Source organism: Ranitomeya variabilis, chromosome 6 (assembly GCF_051348905.1).
Source record: "Ranitomeya variabilis isolate aRanVar5 chromosome 6, aRanVar5.hap1, whole genome shotgun sequence".
Classification (NCBI taxonomy): domain Eukaryota; kingdom Metazoa; phylum Chordata; class Amphibia; order Anura; family Dendrobatidae; genus Ranitomeya; species Ranitomeya variabilis.
The window spans coordinates 582,620,594-582,641,020 of NC_135237.1; the positions used below are offsets into that span (position 1 = coordinate 582,620,594).

Sequence of the window (20,427 nt, forward strand, 5' to 3'; positions counted from 1 at the left end):
GCAGATTCATTATTTGGATGAGTCTTGAGCAGATTCATTATTTGGGTGAGTCTTGGGCAGATTCATTATTTGGATGAGTCTTGGGCAGATTCATTGTTTGGATGAGTCTTGGGCAGATTAATTATTTGGATGAGTCTTGGGCAGATTCATTATTTGGATGAGTCCTGAGCAGATTCATTATTTGGGTGATTCTTGGGCAGATTCATTATTTGGATGAGTCCTGAGCAGATTCATTATTTGGGTGATTCTTGGGCAGATTCATTATTTGGATGAGTCCTGAGCAGATTCATTATTTGGGTGAGTCCTGAGCAGATTCATTATTTGGGTGATTCTTGGGCAGATTCATTATTTGGATGAGTCTTGGGCAGATTCATTATTTGGGTGATTCTTGGGCAGATTCATTATTTGGAGGAGTCCTGAGCAGATTCATTATTCGGGTGAGTCTTGGGCAGATTCATTATTTGGGTGAGTCTTGGGCAGATTCATTATTTGGATGAGTCTTGGGCAGATTCATTATTTGGATGAGTCTTGGGCAGATTCATTATTTGGATGAGTCTTGGGCAGATTCATTATTTGGATGAGTCTTGGGCAGATTCATTATTTGGATGAGTCTTGGGCAGATTCATTATTTGGATGAGTCTTGAGCAGATTCATTATTTGGGTGAGTCTTGGGTAGATTCATTATTTGGGTGAGTCTTGGGCAGATTCATTATTTGGATGAGTCTTGGGCAGATTCATTATTTGGATGAGTCTTGGGCAGATTCATTATTTGGATGAGTCTTGAGCAGATTCATTATTTGGGTGAGTCTTGGGTAGATTCATTATTTGGGTGAGTCTTGGGCAGATTCATTATTTGGATGAGTCTTGGGCAGATTCATTATTTGGATGAGTCTTGAGCAGATTCATTATTTGGATGAGTCTTGGGTAGATTCATATTTTGGGTGAGTCTTGGGTAGATTCATTATTTGGGTGAGTCTTGGGCAGATTCACTATTTGGATGAGTCTTGAGCAGATTCATTATTTGGGTGAGTCTTGGGCAGATTCATTATTTGGTTGAGTCTTGGGCAGATTCATTATTTGGATGAGTCTTGAGCAGATTCATTATTTGGGTGAGTCTTGGGCAGATTCATTATTTGGATGAGTCTTGAGCAGATTCATTATTTGGGTGAGTCTTGGGCAGATTCATTATTTGGTTGAGTCTTGGGCAGATTCATTATTTGGATGAGTCTTGAGCAGATTCATTATTTGGGTGAGTCTTGGGCAGATTCATTATTTGGATGAGTCCTGAGCAGATTCATTATTTGGGTGAGTCTTGGGCAGATTCATTATTTGGGTGAGTCTTGGGCAGATTCATTATTTGGGTGAGTCTTGGGCAGATTCATTATTTGGGTGAGTCTTGGGCAGATTCATTATTTGGGTGATTCTTGGGCAGATTCATTATTTGGATGAGTCCTGAGCAGATTCATTATTCGGGTGAGTCTTGGGCAGATTCATTATTTGGGTGAGTCTTGGGCAGATTCATTATTTGGGTGATTCTTGGGCAGATTCATTATTTGGATGAGTCCTGAGCAGATTCATTATTCGGGTGAGTCTTGGGCAGATTCATTATTTGGGTGAGTCTTGGGCAGATTCATTATTTGGATGAGTCTTGGGCAGATTCATTATTCGGGTGAGTCTTGGGCAGATTCATTATTTGGATGAGTCCTGAGAAGATTCATTATTTGGGTGAGTCTTGGGCAGATTCATTATTTGGGTGAGTCTTGGGCAGATTCATTATTTGGTTGAGTCTTGGGCAGATTCATTATTTGGGTGAGTCTTGGGCAGATTCATTATTTGGGTGAGTCTTGGGCAGATTCATTATTTGGCTGAGTCTTGGGCAGATTCATTATTTGGATGAGTCTTGGGCAGATTCCTTATTTGGATGAGTCTTGAGCAGATTCATTATTTGGGTGAGTTTTGGGCAGATTCATTATTTGGGTGAGTCTTGGGCAGATTCATTATTTGGATGAGTCTTGGGCAGAATCATTATTTGGATGAGTCTTGAGCAGATTCATTATTTGGGTGAGTCTTGGGCAGATTCATTATTTGGATGAGTCTTGGGCAAATTCATTATTTGGATGAGTCTCGGGCAGATTCATTTTTTGGATGAGTCTTGGGCAGATTCATTATTTGGATGAGTCCTGAGCAGATTCATTATTTGGGTGATTCTTGGGCAGATTCATTATTTGGATGAGTCCTGAGCAGATTCATTATTTGGATGAGTCTTGGGCAGATTCATTATTTGGATGAGTCTTGGGCAGATTCATTATTTGGATGAGTCCTGAGCAGATTCATTATTTGGGTGAGTCTTGGGCAGATTCATTATTTGGATGAGTCTTGGGCAGATTCATTATTTGGGTGAGTCTTGGGCAGATTCATTATTTGGGTGAGTCTTGGGCAGATTCATTATTTGGATGAGTCTTGGCCAGATTCATTATTTGTATGATTCTTGGGCAGATTAATTTTTTGGCTGAGTCTTGGGTAGATTCATTATTTGGATGAGTCTTGAGCAGATTCATTATTTGGGTGAGTCTTGGGCAGATTCATTATTTGGATGAGTCCTGAGCAGATTCATTATTTGGGTGAGTCTTGGGCAGATTCATTATTTGGATGAGTCTTGGGCAGATTCATTATTTGGACGAGTCTTGGGCAGATTCATTATTTGGATGAGACTTGGGCAGATTCATTATTTGGATGAGTCTTGGGCAGATTCACTATTTGGATAAGTCTTGGGCAGATTCATTATTTGGGTGAGTCTTGGGCAGATTCATTATTTGGATGAGTCTTGGGCAGATTCATTATTTGGATGAGTCTTGGGCAGATTCATTATTTGGATGAGTCTTGGGCAGATTCATTATTTGGATGAGTCCTGAGCAGATTCATTATTTGGGTGATTCTTGGGCAGATTCATTATTTGGATGAGTCCTGAGCAGATTCATTATTTGGGTGAGTCTTGGGCAGATTCATTATTTGGATGAGTCCTGAGCAGATTCATTATTTGGGTGAGTCTTGGGCAGATTCATTATTTGGGTGAGTCTTGGGCAGATTCATTATTTGGGTGAGTCTTGGGCAGATTCATTATTTGGGTGAGTCTTGGGCAGATTCATTATTTGGGTGAGTCTTGGGCAGATTCATTATTTGGCTGAGTCTTGGGCAGATTCATTATTTGGATGAGTCTTGGGCAGATTCCTTATTTGGATGAGTCTTGAGCAGATTCATTATTTGGGTGAGTCTTGGGCAGATTCATTATTTGGGTGAGTCTTGGGCAGATTCATTATTTGGATGCGTCCTGAGCAGATTCATTATTTGGGTGAGTCTGGGGCAGATTCATTATTTGGATGAGTCTTGGGTAGATTCATTATTTGGGTGAGTCTTGGGCAGATTCATTATTTGGGTGAGTATTGGGCAGATTCATTATTTGGGTGAGTCTTGGGCAGATTCATTATTTGGGTGAGTCTTGGGCAGATTAATTATTTGGGTGAGTCTTGGGCAGATTCATTATTTGGGTGAGTCTTGGGCAGATTCATTATTTGGCTGAGTCTTGGGCAGATTCATTATTTGGATGAGTCTTGGGCAGATTCCTTATTTGGATGAGTCTTGGGCAGATTCATTATTTGGGTGAGTCTTGGGCAGATTCATTATTTGGATGAGTCTTGGGCAGATTCATTATTTGGATGAGTCTTGAGCAGATTCATTATTTGGGTGAGTCTTGGGTAGATTCATTATTTGGGTGAGTCTTGGGCAGATTTATTATTTGGATGAGTCTTGGGCAGATTCATTATTTGGATGAGTCTCGGGCAGATTCATTTTTTGGATGAGTCTTGGGCAGATTCATTATTTGGATGAGTCCTGAGCAGATTCATTATTTGGGTGATTCTTGGGCAGATTCATTATTTGGATGAGTCCTGAGCAGATTCATTATTTGGATGAGTCTTGGGCAGATTCATTATTTGGATGAGTCTTGGGCAGATTCATTATTTGGATGAGTCTTGGGCAGATTCATTATTTGGATGAGTCCTGAGCAGATTCATTATTTGGGTGAGTCTTGGGCAGATTCATTATTTGGATGAGTCTTGGGCAGATTCATTATTTGGGTGAGTCTTGGGCAGATTCATTATTTGGGTGAGTCTTGGGCAGATTCATTATTTGGATGAGTCTTGGGCAGATTCATTATTTGGATGAGTCTTGGGCAGATTCATTATTTGGATGAGTCTTGAGCAGATTCATTATTTGGATGAGTCTTGGGCAGATTCATTATTTGGATGAGTCTTGGGCAGATTCATTATTTGGATGAGTCTTGGGCAGATTCATTATTTGGATGAGTCTTGGGCAGATTCATTATTTGGATGAGTCTTGGGCAGATTCATTATTTGGATAAGTCCTGAGCAGATTCATTATTTGGGTGAGTCTTGGGCAGATTCATTATTTGGATGAGTCTTGGGCAGATTCATTATTTGGGTGAGTCTTGGGCAGATTCATTATTTGGGTGAGTCTTGGGCAGATTCATTATTTGGATGAGTCTTGGGCAGATTCATTATTTGGATGAGTCTCGGGCAGATTCATTATTTGGATGAGTCTTGGGCAGATTCATTATTTGGGTGAGTCTTGGGCAGATTCATTATTTGGGTGAGTCTTGGGCAGATTCATTATTTGGATGAGTCTCGGGCAGATTCATTATTTGGATGAGTCTTGGGCAGATTCATTATTTGGATGAGTCCTGAGCAGATTCATTATTTGGGTGATTCTTGGGCAGATTCATTATTTGGATGAGTCCTGAGCAGATTCATTATTTGGATGAGTCTTGGGCAGATTCATTATTTGGATGAGTCTTGGGCAGATTCATTATTTGGATGAGTCTTGGGCAGATTCATTATTTGGATGAGTCCTGAGCAGATTCATTATTTGGGTGAGTCTTGGGCAGATTCATTATTTGGATGAGTCTTGGGCAGATTCATTATTTGGGTGAGTCTTGGGCAGATTCATTATTTGGGTGAGTCTTGGGCAGATTCATTATTTGGATGAGTCTTGGGCAGATTCATTATTTGGATGAGTCTTGGGCAGATTCATTATTTGGATGAGTCTTGAGCAGATTCATTATTTGGATGAGTCTTGGGCAGATTCATTATTTGGATGAGTCTTGGGCAGATTCATTATTTGGATGAGTCTTGGGCAGATTCATTATTTGGATAAGTCCTGAGCAGATTCATTATTTGGGTGAGTCTTGGGCAGATTCATTATTTGGATGAGTCTTGGGCAGATTCATTATTTGGGTGAGTCTTGGGCAGATTCATTATTTGGGTGAGTCTTGGGCAGATTCATTATTTGGATGAGTCTTGGGCAGATTCATTATTTGGATGAGTCTCGGGCAGATTCATTATTTGGATGAGTCTTGGGCAGATTCATTATTTGGGTGAGTCTTGGGCAGATTCATTATTTGGGTGAGTCTTGGGCAGATTCATTATTTGGATGAGTCTCGGGCAGATTCATTATTTGGATGAGTCTTGGGCAGATTCATTATTTGGATGAGTCCTGAGCAGATTCATTATTTGGGTGATTCTTGGGCAGATTCATTATTTGGATGAGTCCTGAGCAGATTCATTATTTGGATGAGTCTTGGGCAGATTCATTATTTGGATGAGTCTTGGGCAGATTCATTATTTGGATGAGTCTTGGGCAGATTCATTATTTGGATGAGTCCTGAGCAGATTCATTATTTGGGTGAGTCTTGGGCAGATTCATTATTTGGATGAGTCTTGGGCAGATTCATTATTTGGGTGAGTCTTGGGCAGATTCATTATTTGGGTGAGTCTTGGGCAGATTCATTATTTGGATGAGTCTTGGGCAGATTCATTATTTGGATGAGTCTTGGGCAGATTCATTATTTGGATGAGTCTTGAGCAGATTCATTATTTGGATGAGTCTTGGGCAGATTCATTATTTGGATGAGTCTTGGGCAGATTCATTATTTGGATGAGTCTTGGGCAGATTCATTATTTGGATGAGTCTTGGGCAGATTCATTATTTGGATGAGTCTTGGGCAGATTCATTATTTGGATAAGTCCTGAGCAGATTCATTATTTGGGTGAGTCTTGGGCAGATTCATTATTTGGATGAGTCTTGGGCAGATTCATTATTTGGGTGAGTCTTGGGCAGATTCATTATTTGGGTGAGTCTTGGGCAGATTCATTATTTGGATGAGTCTTGGGCAGATTCATTATTTGGATGAGTCTCGGGCAGATTCATTATTTGGATGAGTCTTGGGCAGATTCATTATTTGGATGAGTCCTGAGCAGATTCATTATTTGGGTGATTCTTGGGCAGATTCATTATTTGGATGAGTCCTGGGCAGATTCATTATTTGGGTGAGTCTTGGGCAGATTCATTGTTTGGCTGAGTCTTGGGCAGATTCATTATTTGGATGAGTCTTGAGCAGATTCATTATTTGGGTGAGTCTTGGGCAGATTCATTATTTGGGTGAGTCTTGGGCAGATTCATTATTTGGATGCGTCCTGAGCAGATTCATTATTTGGGTGAGTCTGGGGCAGATTCATTATTTGGATGAGTCTTGGGTAGATTCATTATTTGGGTGAGTCTTGGGCAGATTCATTATTTGGGTGAGTATTGGGCAGATTCATTATTTGGGTGAGTCTTGGGCAGATTCATTATTTGGGTGAGTCTTGGGCAGATTCATTATTTGGGTGAGTCTTGGGCAGATTCATTATTTGGGTGAGTCTTGGGCAGATTCATTATTTGGCTGAGTCTTGGGCAGATTCATTATTTGGATGAGTCTTGGGCAGATTCCTTATTTGGATGAGTCTTGGGCAGATTCATTATTTGGGTGAGTCTTGGGCAGATTCATTATTTGGATGAGTCTTGGGCAGATTCATTATTTGGATGAGTCTTGAGCAGATTCATTATTTGGGTGAGTCTTGGGTAGATTCATTATTTGGGTGAGTCTTGGGCAGATTTATTATTTGGATGAGTCTTGGGCAGATTCATTATTTGGATGAGTCTCGGGCAGATTCATTTTTTGGATGAGTCTTGGGCAGATTCATTATTTGGATGAGTCCTGAGCAGATTCATTATTTGGGTGATTCTTGGGCAGATTCATTATTTGGATGAGTCCTGAGCAGATTCATTATTTGGATGAGTCTTGGGCAGATTCATTATTTGGATGAGTCTTGGGCAGATTCATTATTTGGATGAGTCTTGGGCAGATTCATTATTTGGATGAGTCCTGAGCAGATTCATTATTTGGGTGAGTCTTGGGCAGATTCATTATTTGGATGAGTCTTGGGCAGATTCATTATTTGGATGAGTCTTGGGCAGATTCATTATTTGGATGAGTCTTGAGCAGATTCATTATTTGGATGAGTCTTGGGCAGATTCATTATTTGGATGAGTCTTGGGCAGATTCATTATTTGGATGAGTCTTGGGCAGATTCATTATTTGGATGAGTCTTGGGCAGATTCATTATTTGGATGAGTCTTGGGCAGATTCATTATTTGGATAAGTCCTGAGCAGATTCATTATTTGGGTGAGTCTTGGGCAGATTCATTATTTGGATGAGTCTTGGGCAGATTCATTATTTGGGTGAGTCTTGGGCAGATTCATTATTTGGGTGAGTCTTGGGCAGATTCATTATTTGGATGAGTCTTGGGCAGATTCATTATTTGGATGAGTCTCGGGCAGATTCATTATTTGGATGAGTCTTGGGCAGATTCATTATTTGGATGAGTCCTGAGCAGATTCATTATTTGGGTGATTCTTGGGCAGATTCATTATTTGGATGAGTCCTGGGCAGATTCATTATTTGGGTGAGTCTTGGGCAGATTCATTGTTTGGCTGAGTCTTGGGCAGATTCATTATTTGGATGAGTCTTGGGCATATTCATTATTTGGCTGAGTCATGGGCAGATTCATTATTTGGATGAGTCTTTGGCAGATTCATTATTTGGGTGAGTCTTGGGCAGATTCATTATTTGGATGAGTCTTGGGCAGATTCATTATTTGGATGAGTCTTGGGCAGATTCATTATTTGGATGAGTCTTGGGCAGATTCATTATTTGGATGAGTCCTGAGCAGATTCATTATTTGGGTGATTCTTGGGCAGATTCATTATTTGGATGAGTCCTGAGCAGATTCATTATTTGGGTGATTCTTGGGCAGATTCATTATTTGGATGAGTCCTGAGCAGATTCATTATTTGGGTGAGTCTTGGGCAGATTCATTATTTGGATGAGTCTTGGGCAGATTCATTATTTGGGTGATTCTTGGGCAGATTCATTATTTGGATGAGTCCTGAGCAGATTCATTATTCGGGTGAGTCTTGGGCAGATTCATTATTTGGGTGAGTCTTGGGCAGATTCATTATTTGGATGAGTCTTGGGCAGATTCATTATTTGGGTGAGTCTTGGGCAGATTCATTATTTGGATGAGTCTTGGGCAGATTCATTATTTGGATGAGTCTTGGGCAGATTCATTATTTGGATGAGTCCTGAGCAGATTCATTATTTGGATGAGTCTTGGGCAGATTCATTATTTGGATGAGTCTTGGGCATATTCATTATTTGGATGAGTCTTGGGCAGATTCATTATTTGGATGAGTCTTGGGCAGATTCATTATTTGGATGAGTCCTGAGCAGATTCATTATTTGGGTGATTCTTGGGCAGATTCATTATTTGGATGAGTCCTGAGCAGATTCATTATTTGGGTGAGTCTTGGGCAGATTCATTATTTGGCTGAGTCTTGGGCAGATTCATTATTTGGATGAGTCTTGGGCAGATTCATTATTTGGCTGAGTCTTGGGCAGATTCATTATTTGGATGAGTCTTGGGCAGATTCATTATTTGGATGAGTCTTGAGCAGATTCATTATTTGGATGAGTCTTGGGCAGATTCATTATTTGGATGAGTCTTGAGCAGATTCATTATTTGGGTGAGTCTTGGGTAGATTCATTGTTTGGGTGAGTCTTGCGCAGATTCATTATTTGGATGAGTCTTGGGCAGATTCATTATTTGGATGAGTCTTGGGCAGATTAATTATTTGGATGAGTCTTGGGCAGATTCATTATTTGGATGAGTCCTGAGCAGATTCATTATTTGGGTGATTCTTGGGCAGATTCATTATTTGGATGAGTCCTGAGCAGATTCATTATTTGGGTGAGTCCTGAGCAGAGTCATTATTTGGGTGATTCTTGGGCAGATTCATTATGTGGGTGATTCTTGGGCAGATTCATTATTTGGAGGAGTCCTGAGCAGATTCATTATTCGGGTGAGTCTTGGGCAGATTCATTATTTGGGTGAGTCTTGGGCAGATTCATTATTTGGATGAGTCTTGGGCAGATTCATTATTTGGATGAGTCTTGGGCAGATTCATTATTTGGATGAGTCTTGGGCAGATTCATTATTTGGATGAGTCTTGAGCAGATTCATTATTTGGGTGAGTCTTGGGTAGATTCATTATTTGGGTGAGTCTTGGGCAGATTCATTATTTGGATGAGTCTTGGGCAGATTCATTATTTGGATGAGTCTTGGGCAGATTCATTATTTGGATGAGTCTTGAGCAGATTCATTATTTGGGTGAGTCTTGGGTAGATTCATTATTTGGGTGAGTCTTGGGCAGATTCATTATTTGGATGAGTCTTGGGCAGATTCATTATTTGGATGAGTCTTGAGCAGATTGATTATTTGGATGAGTCTTGGGTAGATTCATTATTTGGGTGAGTCTTGGGTAGACTCATTATTTGGATGAGACTTGGGTAGATTCATTATTTGGGTGAGTCTTGAGCAGATTCATTATTTGGGTGAGTCTTGGGCAGATTCATTATTTGGATAAGTCTTGGGCAGATTCATTATTTGGGTGAGTCTTGAGCAGATTCATTATTTGGGTGAGTCTTGGGCAGATTCATTATTTGGGTGAGTCTTGGGTAGACTCATTATTTGGCTGAGTCTTGGGCAGATTCATTATTTGGATGAGTCTTGAGCAGATTCATTATTTGGGTGAGTCTTGGGCAGATTCATTATTTGGATGAGTCTTGAGCAGATTCATTATTTGGGTGAGTCTTGGGCAGATTCATTATTTGGGTGAGTCTTGGGCAGATTCATTATTTGGGTGAGTCTTGGGCAGATTCATTATTTGGGTGAGTCTTGGGCAGATTCATTATTTGGGTTTCTTCTTGGGCAGATTCATTATTTGGATGAGTCCTGAGCAGATTCATTATTCGGGTGAGTCTTGGGCAGATTCATTATTTGGGTGAGTCTTGGGCAGATTCATTATTTGGGTGAGTCTTGGGCAGATTCATTATTTGGGTGAGTCTTGGGCAGATTCATTATTTGGCTGAGTCTTGGGCAGATTCATTATTTGGCTGAGTCTTGGGCAGATTCATTATTTGGATGAGTCTTGGGCAGATTCATTATTTGGCTGAGTCTTGGGCAGATTCATTATTTGGATGAGTCTTGGTCAGATTCATTATTTGTGTGAGTCTTGGGCAGATTCATTATTTGGGTGAGTCTTGGGCAGATTCATTATTTGGGTGAGTCTTGGGCAGATTCATTATTTGGGTGATTCTTGGGCAGATTCATTATTTGGATGAGTCCTGAGCAGATTCATTATTCGGGTGAGTCTTGGGCAGATTCATTATTTGGGTGAGTCTTGGGCAGATTCATTATTTGGGTGAGTCTTGGGCAGATTCATTATTTGGGTGAGTCTTGGGCAGATTCATTATTTGGCTGAGTCTTGGGCAGATTCATTATTTGGCTGAGTCTTGGGCAGATTCATTATTTGGATGAGTCTTGGGCAGATTCATTATTTGGCTGAGTCTTGGGCAGATTCATTATTTGGATGAGTCTTGGGCAGATTCATTATTTGGGTGAGTCTTGGGCAGATTCATTATTTGGATGAGTCTTGGGCAGATTCATTATTTGGATGAGTCTTGGGCAGATTCATTATTTGGATGAGTCTTGAGCAGATTCATTATTTGGGTGAGTCTTGGGTAGATTCATTATTTGGGTGAGTCTTGGGTAGACTCATTATTTGGATGAGTCTTGGGCAGATTCATTATTTGGGTGAGTCTTGGGCAGATTCATTATTTGGGTGAGTCTTGAGCAGATTCATTATTTGGGTGAGTCTTGGGCAGATTCATTATTTGGATGAGTCTTGAGCAGATTCATTATTTGTGTGAGTCTTGAGCAGATTCATTATTTGGATGAGTCTTCAACAGATTCATTATTTGGATGAGTCTTGGGCAGATTCATTATTTGGATTAGTCTTGGGTAGATACATTATTTGGATGAGTCTTGAGCAGGCTCACGGTTTGCTATTGAATTTTACGCATGTTCAGTGTTTCTTACTCCTTAAAGGGAACCTGCCACCTGATTCTTGCTGCACAAATAACAAGCAGCATGAATTTGGAGCCTGGTTGCATGATTGCAGCCAGATATATTTTTTGCTGAAATGCTCCATTTTTTTACAGAAGCTATCGGCTGGTACTAGTTACGTCTTTCCAGCACCGCTACTAGTGATTTATTAATCTGTCCCGTGGCTAGACACCTATTTCCTGGAGTGGTGCTGAGAGAAGCCAGCAGGGGTGATGCCGATCTTGTCTCGTCTCCAGCTATGTTCCCTGGCTGTATCTTCAAACTATACTTTCTCTCAAACAATTAAGTATTTAATGGAAAACTACAGTTGACTGCAATCATACAGCCAGGCTGTGATTCATGCTGCTCATGTACTAACTGCTGGGGAACTACAGAGAGGACACTACTTCCCCAGGACATATGGCCAGAAGAGGTGCGAAAAGTTCTTATTGCCTTTATCTGTGCCACAAAATTGATGCATGTCCTTGGATGAACATATGTAGGCAGCAAGGGTTATGATCATACTATCCAATACTACACATACTATAAACACTACGCATAATATTTTTATAGCTGGTAGATATGGAATTTGACATTTCTCTCCACAGTGTCTGACTCCATCCATCTTGTTTAATTCACTGAAGAAATCTCCAGAATCCCAGCTTGATGCCCAGGGATTTGCAGCTTTATCTGGTGGTTTGCTGAGCTACATCTCAGACCCATCATCCACCTGTGAAGCCGTCAAAGTTGGAAATTGGTTGAAAAGCCTCCTGCCTGAGAATTATGAAGCCTTGGAGACTACACTCTATATCATCACAACCATACTATCCCACTACGAACCAAATGATCAGGTAAAGGACCAAGGGGGCACATAGTGATAACAAGGAATGACTAAAAAACATAGGGAAGATGAGTAAGGGATGAGCAGATGTGAAGAAGACAATGGAGGGGCATGGCGAGATATGAAGACAAGGTAAGGATGAGGAGCAAATGATGAAGGGACGGGTGGATGTGGAGAACACAATATAAGAGGGATGACAAGATGTGAAGGCAAGGCACAGCTGAGGAGAGGATGATGGAGGAATGAGTAGATGTGGAGAAGATAATGAAGGAATGATGATGAGATGTGAAAAGAAGGTAAGGATGGGGAGATGATAATGGCGGGATGAGTGAATGTGGAGAAGACAATGAGGAGGGATGACAAGATGTGAAGAGAAGGATGACAAGAGTATGGTTTGAGGGATGAGTGGATGTCGAGACGACTGAGCAGTGACGAGATGTAAAAACAACAATGAAGGAGCCATGAAGAAATGTGGAGAAGATAATGTAGGATGAGGAGATGTGAGAGTAAGGTAAGGATGGGGAGATGATAATGGCGGGATGAGTGGATGTGAAGAAGACAGACCGATGAAAAGATGTAAAAAAGACAATAGAGGAATCATGAGATATTGTGGAGAAGATAACAGAGGAGGGATAAGGAGATGTGAGGATTTTTGCAGCGCATTATTCTCTGTACTGTCCAGCCGTTCAACAGTGAAGATATATTTATTCAGGAATAAAGATCACAGTTTACAACAGGTATTTCTTATAGCTTAGGATCTTAGCATCTTGTCTGTCAGCCTACAAAGTGAAAGTAAAATGTTCTCCAGCTACACACAGTGAGTGACAAGGAACGTCCTGTGTGGTTTTTTTTTCAACAATGCATTATTGGTAGTTATGATCGAATAGTGAAATATTCAGATTTTGGAAGATCGGCACTAGTATAGTTTGCTCGTTACTCGGGTTTTCCGAGCGTGCTCGGGTGTTCTCCGAGTATTTGGGGCGTGCATGTGGGGATTCCCTAACAAACAGGCCATCCCTGCATGTGTTCAGCCTGTATAGCAGCCACAAATCATGCAGCTGCAGGGACTCAAACATAATCTACGAGCACGCCCAAGATTCTTGGATTACACCCGAGCATGTTCGGAAAACCAGAGTAACGAGCACACGCGCTCATCACTAACTGGCACAAATTACAAATCCAATGCAAGTCAATGGGAAAGCCAAATATTTTTCTGCTGGACCCAACACACAGGTCTGGGGGCCTGAGAAAAGGCTGAAATCGATGGGAAAGATCTAAACCTAATGGGAGCAGCACGGAGGAGATGCCGCATGCCTTTCCGACTCACATATGGTATCTGGGAATAATGCTGTCAGACTATTGTGCCGGTTTTAAGGATTTATAAAAAGACCTACCAAACCAAACCTAAGTTTTTTTTTTTAAAAGGGAAAAATGCTAAGTGGAGCGCCCCCACGTGCAAGGGCAATGGGGTACTCGGTACCGGGTCTATCTCTCTTGGTTCTGGGGATGGCACCGTGGCCCGACCCGGTCCGTGGCCCTTCTGAGGGGTGCCCAATTAAAGGTGTAGTTTGTCTAGTGTTTGTGACGCCACCTGTGGTATTCGGTCAGGGTGACCGATGCTGCTTAGGGGTCCGCTGGGGTGATGTTATGGCAGCTAGATGGTGTACCTTCCCACAGGTGAAGTATGTCCCCAGGGCTTCCCAGAGTGTAGGTGGTGATGGTGGACGATGTAAGGCGCAGTGAATAACGAGGACACAAAGGTTGCAGTCTCTTTACCTTTTACTGAAGACTTCAGCATCCACAGTCCAGGGTACAGACCACAGGGTAGGCAGAGACCGGCCGGTCCGAAGGCAAATCCAGAGCTCCCTTATCCAGGTGGAAATCAGTGTCCTTCCTACTAGCGCCTGTGTGTTGTAGTACCTCCCTGCTGAGCACCACGAGATAGTCCTCACAACTTTCGTGGATGTTTCTGATCTTCTCTCTCTCTGTCCCTCAGATGGTATGGATAGGACAACCCGTATGACGGGGTAGGCCTGGAGCTTATTTATAGGGACCCTAGTGACACCCCTCTCCCACAATTTGCCTCCGTGTCTTCTTAGGTATTAAGGTCGGGCAATCAACTTGGAATTGACTGTCCTGCCGGTCTCTGAAGTAATGCGTAGAGCCTATTACTCCCACGGTGTTCCGGCCACCGGCTACGCGCCTCGGAAGAAGGCTGCCGATCTTGGGGCAGGACTCCTCCCGGTGTTTTCTCCTTGTGCTGTGACCTCGTTTCTCACTCTCAACAATATACTTCTCTTCGTGTCCTTTCTTAGGATGCTGCCACAATGGGAGCAGGCGCAGCTCCGTAGGGTTCTATCTCGTGCTTGGCCTCTGTCAGGATCCCACCCCTGACAGGGACCCTCTGTCTGTAGCTCAGATGTTCCTCCTTCTCCCCCCTGTCTGCCTGACAGGTCCTCTCTGGGTCAAACCCAGGTAGCTTCTGCCTAACTTCCTATCCAACCCACCAGTTTTACCCGTGTGTGAGGAGTGGCCTAATAGATAGAAGCATGGCTCCCCCTGGTGGACTGGAGTGTGAGGTGTAGTGTGTGACTTGTGATACCTGGTCAGGTGAACTCCTTTAGTACAATCAGACGTAATATCACTCCCCTTGGTGGACTCTGGGGCGCTGCACTAAGAAACATTTTTTCTTTGATAATTGTATGTGTATAACATACAATAAAAATGCAAATAAATGATACCTCCCCTTTAGCATATGTTCACATGGAGCGTTTTGGCTTTAGTTTTTCCTTTAACATTTGTGAGGGCTCTCACTCCTAGACTGTTGAGACCCACAAAACCATGTTATTCCTCGGGATGTCCCATGTAATAAAAGATACATATTTAACCACTTTTTTCTTTTAATGGGTGAAGGTCGGTCACAGCGAAAGGGGCGTGCACAGCATGTAAGTGTCAAAATAACCGGTAAGGCACGATTGGCCATGAGAACAGGTACAAATCGATATGCCCAGCCAGACTCCCAGCGCAAGTCTGACTTCGTACATACAAAACCCTTATGGTATAACAAATTGACCACCAAGGAGAAGCAAGGAATTTATACCGCGCTCCGACCCCCACCCATTTGGTGCAAGGCCTGTTCAATACCGTCCTGTAGACCAGAGAGGAAAATATCCAGACTTATCTCTGTGAGATGAACACTATCAGGCAACATCAGACTGGAATTGTCTTCCTCCAGCTGACGATGCCTGATAACCACTCCGGCTTTAAAGAGTATAAAGCTGAACATGAGTGCGTTCAGCGGGCGCCTAGAACGCTCTACCACGGCCGCATCTCTCGCACCTTGCCATGCAACGCGAGAAATAACCTCTGACCAGGCCAGGGTTAGTTCTGGGAAGAAGCCATGAAATGTATCAATGTCCGAACACATTATAGTGACGAGTCGGCTAGGTTGAAAGAGCAAAGATCATTCCCGCCCTCATGGATAACTAAGATTACGCCAGCGGAAGTGGCCTGAGCTATATGAACAACTTCAGGGAGAACCTGAGACCAGGTCAATCCCTTGATTCCTCTCAAAAAGACAATCAATGTCGACACCAAGACCTCTTCCACCCAGCCGTCGCTCTGCCCTTTGTGACGCCCAGAAAATGTACGAATGCCCAAGAATACACATAACGAGTTTCGCACCTCCTGAAAAGCAAACACTGAAGTTAATGGAGTAATAAATCCGGTGTGATGTACTTTGAAAAACAAGAGGAACGCCAACTACCAATACACTGAATTTCAGGGAGAGACAAACCAGCCCGGGCCGCATCTGTAGCCGCTCCAATCCTGAATGAGTGGGTACCAATCTCGCTAGGACGGAGGCCCAGGCAAAGTAAGGATTTAGGAAAGAGAGGTTGGAACTAAAATACCATCAGGGGGGAACCGTCCTCATGGGAGAAAAAAGCTTCACCAGAATGGCGGACTGCTAAATAATTGTGAACTAGATTTACAGGACACATAGGACCAGAAACTGCAAATAGAAACACCCAGGAACCCAGACCCGACGGGTCAGTCTTGGATTTACAAATATGAATCCCTGCTCGCAAGCTTACAATCTAAGAGGAAAAAGGGGAGACATGAAAGGTGGATGGTAACAATTGCTTTCGTTGTTCGGACCAGCCATAGTATAAGGATCGGGTGTTCATGGGTGTTTCTTGCAGCATTCATCAGAATGTCGTCTTCTTCTGAGGAGCAACGTCTTGGGCCTGCTCAAGGTGGAAATGACAGTGAAGTGAGTACTCACCTCTTCAGATTGGTAAGTATTCTCTGTCACATCTACACATGTGACAATTATTTTTTTTTCTTTTTCAGAACAGTTCTTCCACTGCGGCAGAGGCCGAGCAGGAGCAGCATGGACAAGTTCGTGTGGCAAGGCGGCGTGTAAGTATACCTGGCTGATTGTACTCTGTTTATTGTATCCTGACTTTACTATTCTTCACTGTTCATTTCTTTACTTTGCTCTTTCTTTACCTTTTTGTTCTTTACTCCTTTTTTTTTCATGACTTTGAATATTCTTGCTTGTTTTCTGTCTCTGTTGTTTCCTTATGTTAATGTCGCAAACATTAATGTATTTATTTATTTTCTAGGTTCCAGAATGGGATGAGGACCTAATTGACAATGACATCCTCGTCTGCCTGGTCCATGAGCGAGTCCTGTTGTGGGACATCCGGGTTCTGCAGCACTCGGACAACGTGACGATCCGGCAGCTATGGAATGAGGTGGCCCAAGTGATGTGGGATGGCTGGGACAACGCCCTGGCTCGGGTCCGCAATGCATTTTATAAGTATTGCAATGCGGTGTAATGCAGCAGAGACCTTGGCCGTGCTCACAGAACTGTGTGTGATGAGAGAAACTCCTGACCCCGAACAAAAGTGCATTGTCTAACCATTATTTTTATTTTTCAACAGTGCTCAAAGTCAAAACACGTTGGCGTTCGATGAAGGATCTCTTCAACAAGGACCTTCGACCTAGTGGTTCTGGAGCAAGGATCCGAAAATATAAATATCACCGCATCCTAGCATTTTTGAGACCGGTCCTTGCCCAGAGAACGTAAGTATTTTTTGTGGTGTATTAGGTTGTGTTGTATTGCCGAATCTGTATTTTTGTATTCCACAAGAGTTGGCGCTTTACTATTGTAAATGTTTTGTATTAATGTATTTTTTTCTTCTTTTTTCACCACACATGGAGCAGCACTCTTGACCCTGATTCTGGAGCGGTCCTTCATCAGACAGCTACGGACCCGTCCCAGCCATCCAGCAGCGCTGCAGCAAGTGGGCCTGCCACACAGACTGGAGACCAGGGAGCTGGTCCATCAGGTGTTCCCCTGTCCCAGGCCTCTGCCTCTGCCTCTTTTTTTGGAGGCTCTTCCCAGCAGTGGCAGAGGGCCTCGGACAGGTCACTCATGCCCGAGTTTTTGCACTTGAGCTCAGTCTTTCATGATGGACTCAAGGTGATGGGAGACAGACTGGATAGTGCCATAAACCATATGAATACACTTATCCAAGATGTCACCAGAAGCCTTGACCAATTGAAAACCGACCTCCAGAGGCCAGCACCTAATTTTTTCAATCAAATAGAGAAGGGCATGTCAGAACACCTTACTCCTGATCTCCAGCTTAGTGTCATGCAGGCCTGCAATGCTGCTTACGTGCAGACTATGCAGCAGAGTCGGTATTTTTAGCAGCCAGTGGTGGCATTTCCACCTGTGCCAACACTGTCAAGCTTGAACTCAATGCCGAGCTCTGCTGCATACCACTGCACGGCCACCTCCATTCCAAGCACTGCCGGACACCACTATAGCACCACCACCATGCCGAGTGCTGTTGGACAGCCCACCGCCACCACCATGCTAACTGCTGCTCCTGCTTGGACATCCTCCACTGCCACCACCATGCAACAGCAGCACCCGGACCCTGGAATGGCTTTCTGCACCACCACCATGCAGCAGCTGGACCCTGGCACAGCCTTCCCTACCACCACCGTGCAGCAGCAGGACCCTGGCATGGCCTTCCACACCACCACCATGCAGCAGCCGGACACTGGCATGGCCTTTAATGTAGGCATTTAGGACCTGAGAATTACGTCACTGCTTGTGATTCGTCGCGTCGCGGTCACATGGGCGGCACGCGACCAATCAGAAGCCGTGACGTCACGGAAGGCACTAAACGCGCGCATTTTAAGCAAAGAAGGCTGCCAGTTCCCTCGGTAAGGTGCAGGCTGCGTTGGAGAGGTGAGTATATCAATATTTTTTATTTTAATTCTTTATTTTACACATTATATCGATCCCGATACCGATTCCCGATACAACAAAAGTATCGGATCTCGGTATCGGAATTCCGATACCGCAAATATCGGCCGATACCCGATACTTGCGGTATCGGAATGCTCAACACTATGCGCCGTACATTTTGTGTTTTTGCCACCTCATAGCTCCAGTAGTTAAGTACAACACTGCAGCTTTGTGTGTTTGGTATGGAGCTATGAGTTGTCCAAAAATAATATTACTTGTATTTTCTCCATAATATCTTCAGTCTGCTTAATCTGTGTCGCAGACTGAAGAGACAATGGCGGTAATACAAAGCAGAACTATACTCAACAGGTCATGTGTCAAAAAACTCATTAGTTATGACACCTGACCGGTGAGTAGAGAACTGCCGTGTATTACCTCCATTTTCTCTTCAGTCTATACAGTCTATTTCACACAAACTGAAGAGACAATGGAGGTCATACAAGGTACATCTATACTCACCTGGTCAGGTGTCAGAAATAGTGAATTCATGAGGCTGGGTCTTGTGTTCATGAAGTCATTATTTCTCACTAGTGATGAGTGAATGTACTCGTTACTCGAGATTCCTCGAGCACACTCAGGGGTCCTACGAGTATTTTTTAGTGCTCGGAGTTTCAGTTTTTAGCGCCGCAGAATGTTTTACATCTGTTAGGCTGGTTTCACACTTGTGTTTTGATCTGCAGCATTTTTTTAAAAAACGCATGTGGTGAAAAAACGCATGAAAAAGCATGCAAACGGTGCATTTTTTAGATGCATGCGTTTTTGCAGCAAAAAAAAAAACGCGGCAAAACGCGGCGTTTTCCCGCGTTTACATGAGTTTTTTTCCCGCATTTGCGTTTTTGAAACGCATGCTGAGAAGTGTGTGACAGCTGCCAATCATCAAAATCAACTAGAAAACACACTATTAATAGAATTAACTAGGGTTAGGGTTAGGGTTAGGATCCCTAGGGTTAGGGGTAGCTTTTTATTAGAATGTCCTGGTCACCAGGTCACTGATAAGCCACCCCCCACCATGAAGGTGATAAAGGGATCCAAACCCTAACCCTACCCCTAACCCTAACCCTAACCATAGGGATCCAAACCCTAACCCTACCCCTAACCCTAACCATAACCCTAACCATAACCCTAGGGATCCTAACCCTAACCCTAAGGGTTAGAATCCTAACCCTAACCGTAAGGGTTAGGGTTAGGATCCCTAGGGCTAGGGTTAGGGTTAGTATTCCTAGGGTTACTAGGGATCCTGTTATGACCCCAATGGCGAGGGTCTCAGAGAAACAAGTAAGTCTGCGACGTACAAAAATCCAGCTCATAGGGCAGTGGTAACTGGGTTGACCATATATCTACTCCTAACGCCAACACTAGAAGTAGCCGGGGAACATGCCTACGTTGGTCGCTAGATGTCTCGCGCCAGCCGGAGGACTAACTACCCCTAGAAGAGGAAAACAAAGACCTCTCTTGCCTCCAGAGAATAGACCCCAAAAGTAGGATAGTAGCCCCCCACAAATAATAACTGTGAGGTAAGAGGAAATGACAAACACAGAGATGAACTAGATTTTAGCAAAGAGAGGCCCACTTACTAATAGCAGAATGTAGTAAGATAACTTATATGGTCAACAAAAACCCTATCAAAATCCACGCTGGAGATTCAAGAACCCCCGAACCGTCTAACGGCCCGGGGGGAGAACACCAGCCACCCTAGAGCTTCCAGCAAGGTCAGGAAACAGATAATATACAAGCTGGACAAAAATGCAAACCAAAACAAATAGCAAAAAGCAAGAAAGCAGACTTAGCTTAATCAAGCAGGAACCAGGATCAGTAGACAAGAGCACTACAGATTAGCTCTGATATCAACGTTGCCAGG

General features: G+C 43.1%; 1 protein-coding gene across 1 annotated transcript in view; it reads left to right on the forward strand.

Moving 5' to 3' along the window:
• Positions 1–20,427, forward strand: part of SLC39A4 (solute carrier family 39 member 4) — a 250,353-nt gene that overhangs the window by 120,804 nt on the left and 109,122 nt on the right. The window contains exon 2 of the mRNA XM_077271597.1: positions 12,006–12,248. Within this exon, the coding sequence (XP_077127712.1) occupies positions 12,006–12,248 (243 nt within the window). The remainder of the gene's footprint in view (positions 1–12,005; positions 12,249–20,427) is intronic.